The sequence below is a fragment of the Lepidochelys olivacea genome, assembly GCF_965140295.1.
Source record: "Lepidochelys olivacea isolate rLepOli2 genome assembly, chromosome: 9".
Lineage (NCBI taxonomy): Eukaryota > Metazoa > Chordata > Testudines > Cheloniidae > Lepidochelys > Lepidochelys olivacea.
Genome location: NC_140419.1, coordinates 88158235 through 88170439, shown reverse-complemented (window position 1 = coordinate 88170439; position 12205 = coordinate 88158235). Strand labels below are relative to the sequence as shown.

General features: G+C 40.4%; 1 protein-coding gene across 1 annotated transcript in view; it reads right to left on the bottom strand.

Moving 5' to 3' along the window:
• TENM1 (teneurin transmembrane protein 1) overlaps positions 1 to 12205 on the bottom strand; it is a 535025-nt gene that overhangs the window by 20793 nt on the left and 502027 nt on the right. Inside the window, exons 29-30 of the mRNA XM_084638540.1 lie at positions 11451 to 11623; positions 6502 to 6737 (exon numbers count right to left, since the gene is read on the bottom strand). Of these exons, the coding sequence (XP_084494666.1) occupies positions 6502 to 6737; positions 11451 to 11623 (409 nt within the window). The remainder of the gene's footprint in view (positions 1 to 6501; positions 6738 to 11450; positions 11624 to 12205) is intronic.

Here is a 12205-nt window from a genome sequence, read left to right as displayed (position 1 = left end):
GTACACCAGCTGTCTTGATGCACGATATCCATGTCCTGCAACACTCCTGTTACTCCAGCTTCAAGTGTCTTCTGAGCAGAGAATAGACTAATCATACTATGTTGTGTCAAAATTTGTGGACAAATAAGTTAAATTAAGAAGGCAATTCCAATCCTGTGAGGTCCAAATGAAAATTTGAACCCAGATCTCTGGCAATGAAATGCATCTTCCCTCACATATCTCCTTAAATTTTTCAGTCACCAAAGACAATCATTATTATCATTATGCTCAGTTTTAATTAGAGATGTGCAATTATCAACTATCATCTAGGGAACCATAAAATAGATTGTTTATTGACTTGTTTCTTCAAACTACCAGTGCTCAATGCTTGCATTAATTTATTTTGAACAATAAATTGTGATATAACTTCTCACAGCAGGGATGCTGTCACATTGTGTGTTTATACAATGCCCAGCACAACAGAGCCCTGGTCCTAATTGTGGCCTGTGGGTACAGCTCTAAAATAAATGTTAAATAGTACTAGCCCACGCTGTGGTTCACACATAGTGTGAGTGATTAAAAGGAACATCTTTTCTGTCTTTAGATACAAATTGTTTGAAAACCTAGAAGAAGCAGGTGTTGATTCTTTAACTATCTTTCCTGTGGTTTTATATATATATACACATCTCTAAATTTAATAGTGTTCCTTTACTACAGTTGTAAAATACCTACATACTTCAGTAGATGGCTGTAACTATTACATTTTATGTTCTAATGATAGTTAAAGAGCCTAAGTAAAAAGTGATTTTCAGTTCAACTACATTTGTTGGTATATTTGTGTGACGGATATTTCTTAGTAAATTTACTTTCTCTGAAACCAGGATTGGTAATAAAACACATTGAAAAGAAAGTAGAGGATAAATCTTGACTAATATTCTTTTACCATCTATGTGTAAATTTAATGTTCTCCTTATTATTAATATTATGATTGTAGGGCAATCTAAATGCAGACATGACTCAATGAATAAGAATCAAAAACAGACCAGAAAGGGATGAGGCATATTCACATCTTGCTGGTTTTGTAAAATTCAGTGTGTTATTTCTGTTTTTGTTTTTTATTTTATAATTCACTTTTCAGAAGTGCAAGGCAGAACTGGATTTTTAGAAGGGATTGCCTTTAGAAGGGAACCCTCATTTCTAAGCCAACACAAAAATGTTGATTTGAAATCGCAGTTGTTTTGCTTAAAGATGGTTTCTGAAGTCTCTGCACAACTGAGTAATGAGCTAATGTGAGGAAAGTGAATTAGGATATTCCAATATCCAGCACAAGTCAAATGTGCGCTTACAAACTTTGCCTACATTGTGATTTTCCCATGCCAATAAGGAGGAACTGGCTATCAAAGAACCAGATCCTCAGAGGATGCAAATTGATGTAGTTCCACTGACTTCAATTCTCAGACCTAACGTGTACCAAAAACATATAAACTAGTCTGCAGGTATGTGTACATTCTTGTATGTTCAGTGAAGCCAAACTAATTAACACCACCTGAGGAACTCACCCAATAACTGTAAAGTAACTAGTTAGAGGACTGATAATATTATGGAAAAAATATTTGTTAACCAGTATAACAAACATATCTGTTCAAGCCCGTATCCTCAAAACTTCTGACTTGAGTTTTACACAGCAAGGTCGTTTTTTTTTTTTAAGTGCAAATAAGTGGGACTAGCCAGGCATCTAATTCTCAATTTTGTACAGTCACTTGTAAAAAATGGATTGTATTCAGTTCTGAGTTCCCTAAGTTATGCAAAAGAAAGGAGTAAGCAGCACCGAATTCTAATTGATATATTACTATGCATCATGCTCATTGGTTTTAACAGCAGCCTTTGCTTCATTTTCAGAAGTCAATTAAAACAGAAGTTCAATTGATTAAAAAAAGAAGGCTTGCTAGATTAAAATTCATGTTAAAATGCCTGTTTATATGTAGATTTACTATTAATATAAAGACTGCACATACGCATACGGACTGTTTTGCACATTTGGTGAAGGCACTAGGTCAGAGCATTCTACACTTTAAAAAGTTATGTTTAATTTCAGAGTTATCCACCTGATTGGATTTTGGGAGCCTGTTGGCCCCTACTACAGCATTCTATTTACTAATGTGCTAGATCAGGGGTTCTCAAACTGGGGGTTGGGACCCCTGAGGGGGTCACAGGGTTATTACACAGGGGGTTGCAAGCTGTCAGCCTCCACCCCAAACCCCGCTTTGCCTCCAGCATTTATAATGGTGTTAAATATATTTTAAAGTGTTTTTAATTTATAAGGGGGGTTGCACTCAGGGGCTTGCTATGTGAAAGGGGTCACCAGTACAAAAGTTTGAGAACCACTGTGCTGGATCCTCTTCTCGGTTCCATTTCTGGGAAGAAGAATTCTTACCATGCAGTCTTGCTACTTTTAAAAAACATAACTTTTATACCTTTCTTCAAGGCCTGCTACTAGCATGGGTAAGCTGTCTCTCCTCCAAGGATGAATTAACAATCCTCTGGGGGTGGGGGTCGCATGCTTTTGTGCTGCCTATTAATGGGGACTGGGAATTAAGAGCATTAGAAAGTCCTAGAGAGGAAGAAGTCTTCTACTTTTATAACCTGGCTCTTTTTATCCTACTCCCTAGTTGTCTGCTTTTAAATTTATTTCCCTATCACTCAAACGCATTTGTATTGGTTGCTTCAATGGACTGAATTACTTGGCTACTTTAACCACATCAGTGCTAAATTTTAAGTGAAATAATTTGACCTGAATTCTGCCCTTCATTCTCAAAACTTTTGGATTGTGCCACCTGCTTTTTTATTGAATTTTGAGGACTCCCGCAAGTCTATTCATCTCCAGTGAGAATCAGCCTAAGCCCTGGGGCCTCCTCTTACACATATTCTCAAAATCCAGCATCATATTCCCACATCACTGGCTTTCCAAGGCATGATCTAGCTATTGTAGGGCTTTATACGGTGCCTATCCCCATATTATCAAGTGCTTAGTAGCTTTATTTTCAAAATGTGACCCAATATGAACTAAGGCCGAAGTGCCACTTGTTTTGATTTGTATTCCAGCCCGCAATTGACATAACTTTTTTGTAATTGTACCCACATAATAGTTTTCAAAGATTTGTCAATAATAAGCCCTAAATACCTTTAATTTATGTAGTCTATTGGCCTCATGCTTTTTATTTGATTTTTGTTGTTGATGCTATACTGCTTTTCCTTTTCAAAGGGCCTAGTTACCTTGCAGGATGCAGCTCTCTCTGTGAAAACCTAATCTGCACTGATACTCTGACTCTGTGTCTAACTGCATTGTTCCTCACAATTCCCTACATCTCCCTGACTCCTCCTTCTCTATCACAACTAAATTAAAACTTTTGTCTTCAGTGTCAAAGCCCGACACAAGCCCGCTATGCTATATATTTGACTTGTGACCCTATGCCCACTTTATCAACAATACCAGCTTAGATACTCAGTTTGTCCTTTCTCTTAGAAGTATCCCTGATCCTATTCACAAGCATGGAATGCCTTCTCTTGCCCACCAAGCCATCACACGCTCCTCATTCAAGTCACTCCAGAAAGCTCACCTCTTCCAGGATGCTCACAAGAAGTGACTCATTGCTAGCCACTCTCATAGCTTTAGTATTTTTTGTTTATAAAAGGTGGGAGAGAGGAAAATAAGCAACCAAAAATCCTAACCCAAGACCCAAAATGTACTGGTACCTATGCTCAGTGACCATGTGAGCTCCCTTGTTCAAGATACAAAATCTCAGATGAACTTGGCACAAAAGGATTCAACTTTAAAGGGGAAAAATGATTTTTACCTTACACTTTAGAAGACAGAGCAAAAATACACTTCTCCCATTTGTATTTAAAATGATCATTTAATCTAGTGTAATTAAGTTCAAATTGCCCCCTTCCCTGGGAATATCCTCACGAGATTTCTCCCCTGATTGCAAAGAGGTGTGGTTAGAGACAGAATCTCATAAGAGTTTTCAATCCAGCACTTACATTTTCAGAATCAGAAAAAGAAGACTAGCATTCTGGCAAGAGTGGAGGAATGTGGTCCCCCACAGGTTGGGCCCACAAATCCTGCTGACACCTTGAGATCTGCGCCTTAACCGCATCTCTGGCTTTGCTCTATGGCAGTGGTGTTCCAATAGAGCAGGAACGCCTCTAACCTGGGCTTCCCAAAGAACCATCCCCCAAAGGGGAATTCCATTGTGGAGCGGGAATGGGGGTGGACATGGATATGAAGAAATAATATAGGTAGAATAATATTCTTTGCCAAATCCTGTCTTTATCTCATCCAGTCCAATCCCAGCATGCCATTGTTTGCCCTCCATCTTCGTGTAGCTATCGATGGTGTCTAGGGGAGAAGAAGACTCTTCCATATAGGCAGCTGAGATGCCTTTCTGAGCCAGAGAGGGGATCCATGTGTAGATGGTCTCTGTGGTGTGCAGATCTCAAAAGTACAATCAAGCTCTTTTTAATTTACCATAATGACGATACAAGATGATACTATTGTGATGTGGCTGGATTTTTTTGGAGGGGTGGAGCTTCCATGACAGTATGTCAAGTGAGTAATACACTGTAGATTCTCTTACTGAACGGAACAACAAATGGACTAGCAATTTCATGCAGTTTCAACTCAGCACTTGATCTATGGGTGCTTTAGTTTGTTTATAATTTTTCAATAAATGGACATATTTCACTCCTCTAGGCCCAACCCACTTGTGAACCTTCTCCTTTTTTGGCATGTGCTCTTGAGGAAAACAAAGGTGCAGATGAAAATGAGTTAAAAGAACATGGAATGAAATTAGCCAATGGAAAATTTAAGGGGAATATCAGAAAAATATTGGGCAGAATGAAGCACTTGAACATATCACAACATGAGGCAGAATACATAATCAGATACACCTTTTACATTGATCACTTTTATGATTCAATGCACTTAAATATGTGTTTTGCAGTTATTTAAGCACAGTCTGAAAGACTTACACAGAAATGAACCAACTGTTGAATTGCACCTTGAAGGCCGTTTGAACCACCCATTCATTCCTACAACATGCACATTTGCCAATAGAGTACATTAGAGAACTGTTCAACCACTTTCCCGATCATAACGAAAATGAGGATTCAAACTGTGACAAAGAAGAGGTGACCTGGACAATCTGAGGAAATGCAAGGGAAACCAAATGAGGCTTTGTCCCATATGCAAGATATTTGTGAGGAAATTATGATCCAGTGGTCTGAAAGGCATTTGGTCTGACAGTTTGTTTAATAACAGACGGGTGCTATGTCATGATAACCACACTCTGATCACTGGTTGGGTTCATGATTCACTAATAGATTCATTGTCTTTTTGTTCTGTATTTGTACAGCCCTAAGCCTAATGGTCCATGGCTACGGATCCTAGATGCTACAGTCATACAAATAACAAGCAGTAATAATATAACAACAATTAAATACTTAACAAAGAAGTGAACGTGTGCATACATTATCCAAGTTTAAAAATGGGGATTAAACTGAATAACTTCACACATTTTGCTGAGAAAAAGATCATGTAGGACTGACAACCAAGATGCATCCTTGAAATATTTGATTGCATACATTCACCATTTAATTTGGCATAAGGTAAGATAATACATATGTATGCATCCCATTGTTGCTAATCATTACTTTGAATATAAAATATTCCCACTCATTTTACAGGTGTTTCAAGCAGTGTTTGTGTCAAAAATATAACTGATTTCTTAAAGCACTTTTTTTTTTAAAGAAGTTAACAGTTGCTTTGGGTCTTACTGTTAATCAAACGCTGAATGTGACCATCTGTCATTATAATCTGTGAATTCTCAGGAAGGAAAATACAAACCAAGGATGCAATGTTAAAAATGATTGTTTATTAGGGACCAGATTGTGACCTGGCTAATGCACTCATACAGGGGAATGACAGATGCAAGTTGTGTCATGGGTACCATAAGGAGAGAGAGAGAACAGCACCATGGAGGCGTAGCTTTGACTTGCCCTAATCTTCCCCTTCTGCCAGATGTACTGGCAAGTGCAGTTCAGCAGCGCCCCAGCAGAAGTAATCTGCCCCAGGTACAGCACTGGGCAGCTGGCAGAGATTACCTCCACCCAGAATAAGAAGGGAAGTCAGGACGCAAAAACTCACAATCTGCTACTGGGGCAGAGTAACTACATGTTGCCCCTCACCCTGGGCTTTTGTCACAAATCACAATTTAGCTCTTGTTAAAAAATAAAAAAAAAGCAATTATATTGGGAAGTCAAGTTTAACAACTAAAATCAAACAACAATGGATCAGAATCCCCGTGAACTTTGGAGAAACCATTTGCATGTGAAATCTGTGGCTAAGGACTAACTCTAAAATATAATCTTCCTTACGATTTTTATAAAGAAATAAATTTCAACATGACTGAATTCAGTGGTCTTCAAAAGAAATGCTGCACTTTACAAAAGAGGAATCCTTACCCGTAACCTTCTCTCAAATGCTGAGATATTGCCTTTGGTCTGCTCCTTCCTTTGCCTCCATTCTATGAGGTTTGAATTATGCTCTCCAGGTAATGAGATATTGCACTTTCCCAAAGTGGGGTTAACAACGCCTGCAAGAATGTGGGGCTCTGTGTTTAGAGTGATCTCCATTCCGCTGGCAAAGGTAACCCTCAGCGAACCATCTGGGCTGACCCGATAGATATTCTGCGTGTTGTCTGTCAATAAAACAAGAAAATGGGGAAAGTTCAGTTCTCCAGCTTCATGAAACAAATGTTAGATGTGCAAAGGTATGTTTGTCCATGGTTTATAGGCAGCTGTATATGTACCAACTTCTGTATACGTTTGTAACCTGGAGGCTGCAGGTCTTCAGACATGTAAACAAATTTTCAGTAGATTTAGGCCTTATTATTTTCATATTGGAGACATCCTGAATAAAGGGCATCTGCCTTCAGATCATAGGCTTTTAAAAAAGTGAATTCATCAAGTTGGCTTTTTGCCAATTTGACAGTATGCTGATGATTAGTCTGTTGGGATCAATATGCCACTTATATAGTAAAGCTTATATAACCCTTAAATGAAGTTAACGAAGAATTGAGGTTGAGTCTGACAGTTATTTCTTCAACTGTCTAGGATAAGAACCTCTCCCCCAACTCTGTTCTTTTTAAGCCAAAGCCCTATTTCTGGTTGTGGGAGGATTTCCCTGGCACAGATGCTGTGGAAATCAGTGATAAGGCTGCCTTCTGAGGACCCCCTCCACAAGCCCTGGCATAGGGAGTATGTCAGGGGTGCAGCTGGCAGCAGGAGGGAATATGTCAGTGGTGATACCAGAACATGAAATGCTGTGAAGAATCTAGGCAGTGCTGCAGCCCATAGGGCACCCACTTGAAGCTGCCATAAGCTTAGATAGGCTTCAAGTATAATCTAAATTACGCTGAAGGCCTCAGAGCAGCCCTGGATTGGAACAGTGCTCAGGTGGTTTAAAGGCACCTTAAGTCTTCCTTCCCCAGGCTGTGAATTCTGTGCTGCACCTCTCAGGGTACATCTACCCTGGAGCTGGAAGGTGTAATTTCCAGCTCGATGAGACATACATACACTAGCTTTTATTGAGCTTGTGCACTAAAAATAGGGTGTAGCTGCAATCGCTTGAGCAGAGGCAGTAGCTAGCCACCTGACTATGGACCTAGGGTCTGGGATGGGATTGTAGTCAGGTGGTTAGCTTTGCCCACCACTCGGACTATGGTGGCTACACTTCTATTTTTTGCTTGCTAGCTCAATCACCTCCCACCTTCTATAAAAAAACCTCTCACCACCAACAAAAAAATTCAAGGAGGAAGAAAAACTATTAGTAGACTGAACATTTTAGAAGCGATTTTGTTAAATGACCTCAGGAATCTGAGGCAGGGCATTTAGTCATATTTCAGCAAGAGAAAAGGAGTACTTGTGGCACCTTAGAGACTAACCAATTTATTTGAGCATGAGCTTTCGTGAGCTACAGCTCACTTCATCGGATGCATACCGTGGAAACTGCAGAAGACATTATATACACACACAGAGACCATGAAACAATACCTCCTCCCGCCCCACTGTCCTGCTGATAATAGCTTATCTAAAGTGATCATCAAGTTGGGCCATTTCCAGCACAAATCCAGGTTTTCTCACCCTCCGCCCCCCCCCCCCAAACTCACTCTCCTGCTGGTAATAGCCCATCCAAAGTGACCACTCTCTTCACAATGTGTATGATAATCAAGGTGGGCCATTTCCTGAATAGGTCGGAATATGAACAAGAGGCTGCTCGGCAGCTCTCCAACACCACTTTCTACAAGCCATTACCCTATGATCCCACTGAGGGTTACCAAAAGCAACTACAGCATTTACTCAAGAAACTTCCTGAAAAAGCACAAGATCAAATCCGCACAGACACACCCCTGGAGCCCTGACCTGGGATATTCTATCTACTACCCAAGATCCATAAACCTGGAAATCCTGGGCACCCCATCATCTCAGGCATTGGCACCCTGACAGCAGGATTGTCTGGCTATGTAGATTCCCTCCTCAGGCCCTATGCTACCAGCACTCCCAGCTACCTTCGAGACACCACTGACTTCCTGAGGAAACTTCAATCCATCGGTGATCTTCCTGATAACACCATCCTGGCCACTATGGATGTAGAAGCCCTCTACACCAACATTCCACACAAAGATGGACTACAAGCGATCAAGAACATTATCCCCGATAATGTCACAGCTAACCTGGTGGCTGAACTTTGTGACTTTGTCCTTACCCATAACTATTTTACATTTGGGGACAATGTATACCTTCAGATCAGCGGCACTGCTATGGGTACCCGCATGGCCCCACAGTATGCCAACATTTTTATGGCTGATTTAGAACAACGCTTCCTCAGCTCTTGTCCCCTAAAGCTGAGGTCATACCTCAGAAAACAGAAGATTCAAATGTTACAGAACTTTGTAGAGGGTCAATATACATTTGTATGTGCTCCTACGAGCAAATATGGTACAAGTTTAAATAATACTCTACTTGTGCTATATTGATGACATCTTCATCATCTGGACCCATGGAAAAGAAGCCCTTGAGGAATTCCACCATGATTTCAACAATTTCCATCCCACCATCAACCTCAGCCTGGTCCAGTCCACACAAGAGATCCACTTCCTGGACACTACAGTGCTAATAAACAATGGTCACATAAACACCACCCTATACTGGAAACCTACTGACCGCTATTCCTACCTACATGCCTCCAGCTTTCACCCTGACCACACCACACGATCCATCGTCTACAGCCAAGCTCTGCGATACACCTACATTTGCTCCAACCCCTCAGACAGAGACAAACACCTACAAGATCTCTGTCAAGCTTTCTTACAACTACAATACCCACCTGCAGAAGTAAAGAAACAGATTGATAGAGCCAGAAGAGTTCCCAGAAGTTACCTACTACAGGACAGGCCTAACAAAGAAAATAACAGAACGCCACTAGCCGTCACCTTCAGCCCCCAACTAAAACCCCTCCAACGCTTTATTAAGGATCTACAATCTATCCTGAAGGATGACCCAACACTCTCACAAATCTTGGGAGACAGGCCAGTCCTTGCCTACAGACAGCCCTGCAACCTGAAGCAAATACTCACCAACAACCACATATTACACAACAGAACCACTAACCCAGGAACCTATCCTTGCAACAAAGCCCGTTGCCAACTGTGCCCACATATCTATTCAGGGGACACCATCACAGGGCCTAATAACATCAGCCACACTATCAGAGGCTCGTTCACCTGCACATCCACCAATGTGATATATGCCATCATGTGCCAGCAATGCCCCTCTGCCATTTACATTGGCCAAACTGGAGAGTCTCTACGTAAAAGAATAAATGGACACAAATCAGATGTCAAGAATTATAACATTCATAAACCAGTTGGAGAACACTTCAATCTCTCTGGTCACGCAATCACAGACATGAAGGTCGCTATCTTACAACAAAAAAACTTCAAATCTAGACTCCAGCGAGAAACTGCTGAATTGGAATTCATTTGCAAATTGGATACTATTAATTTAGGCTTAAATAGAGACTGGGAGTGGCTAAGTCATTATGCAAGGTAGCCTATTTCCCCTTGTTTTTTCCTACCCCCCCCCCCAAGACGTTCTGGTTAAACTTGGATTTAAACTTGGAGAGTGGTCAGTTTGGATGAGCTGTTGCCAGCAGGAGAGTGAGTTTGTGTGCGTGTGTGTGTTTCCGGGGGGGGTGGGGGGATGGGTGAGAAAGTTTGGATTTGTGCTGGAAATGGCCCACCTTGATTACCATGCACATTGTAGGGAGAGTGGTCACTTTGGATAAGCTATTACCAGCAGGAGAGTGAGTTTGTGTGTGTATGGGGGTGAGAGAACCTGGATTTGTGCAGGAAATGGCCCACCTTGATTATCATACACATTGTGAAGAGAGTGGTCACTTTGGATGGGCTATTACCAGCAGGAGAGTGAGTTTGGGGGGGGGGGGCGGAGGGTGAGAAAACCTGGATTTGTGCTGGAAATGGCCCAACTTGATGATCACTTTAGATAAGCTATTACCAGCAGGACAGTGGGGCGGGAGGAGGTATTGTTTCATGGTCTCTGTGTGTGTATATAATGTCTTCTGCAGTTTCCACGGTATGCATCCGATGAAGTGAGCTATAGCTCACGAAAGCTCATGCTCAAATAAATTGGTTAGTCTCTAAGGTGCCACAAGTACTCCTTTTCTTTTTGCGAATACAGACTAACACGGCTGTTACTCTGAAACCTGTCATTCAGCAAGAGAGTGACCCCTATCAGAAGGGATGATATCTCACTAGATTAGCGCTCCCAGGGAATTCCCATGGTAACTACAGGTTTCTACTCAGAATCTTGGTATTCATGACCGACCTTCATGCACTCAGCAGCTGATATGGGTCATGTTTTGTTGTTATTCCTATAAGAACTACTGCTAGAAGGTGGCATTGCCAGGGATGAATTCCCCATATCAGCCACTGATGGCATTTCCATATCACAGTGTCAATATGGCAAGTCAATCTTTTGCGTGGTATTCCTTAGAATGACAAAACTAACTGCATTAAAGACAATTCTTACCACTTTGATATTGAGATATTAAACGGTGTTACTCATAAAGTCTAGAGGTAGCAGAGGTTTAAAAGAACAGTGTTCCCACTGACCTCTGAATACACTCATAGTTGGAAGTGCACCCACCAATAGTCCATTTCTAGTAGTTACTTTGGTAGTATAATAAAACAGGAACTAGAAATTTGTGCTGAAGTTGGGAGGAAACAATCAGATAAAGTAAGGTGATTTTTTTGGCAAACTGATAAAAATGCAAACAGCTATAGTTTCAAATTTAATAATTATGGCGAAAGAAACAGAGGTGCTTTAATTACCTTGTTTTAAAGTGTATATAGTAGAGGTAGCTGAGAAGTTTGTAGCTGTGATAACATTTTCTCTGTTTGACGATTCAAGTTCTACTCTTGTTAGTTTTTCAACATCACTGTGGAAACTGCTGACCTCACCCGTTGGAAACGTTGCATTAGTCAGGTGGCCTTCAAGGTCATACCTCAGAAAACAGAAAATTCAAATGTTACAGAACTTTGTAGAGGGTCAATATACATTTGTATGTGCTCCTACGAGCAAATATGGTACAAGTTTAAATAATGCCAACACTGCACAATAAATAAAAAGGTAAATTGTTGACTTTAATTAATGTTAAATGTTGTGTTAATTCTTCTACTTTTGAATTCTTTATCTCTGATTTGAGGTATATTTTTTAGTACTGCTGGATAAAATAGGTAATAGGTCAGTGTAGTGTAAAACCACTGTCTGAATCACCTATATCATGTTAAGTTGCAATATGTACAATCCGTGGTGATTTAAACGTACTTTGATGTGATATAGGAAAGCTGCCACTAGAGGTCACTCTGCCTTCAGATAACTAACAATGACATTTTCTAATATTTGAATCAAACTAAATCCTAGTTCTTAGATACTGCCAAATAGAAACATAATATTTTGTTGCTGAAGTTTAAATATTTAAAATGTATGATGAAAAATCCAATTTGTAATGGTTATATTGCCTGCTTGGTACTTACTTATATGAGTATTTCCCATGGAATTACTTGAGTAAGAACTGCTCAGCATG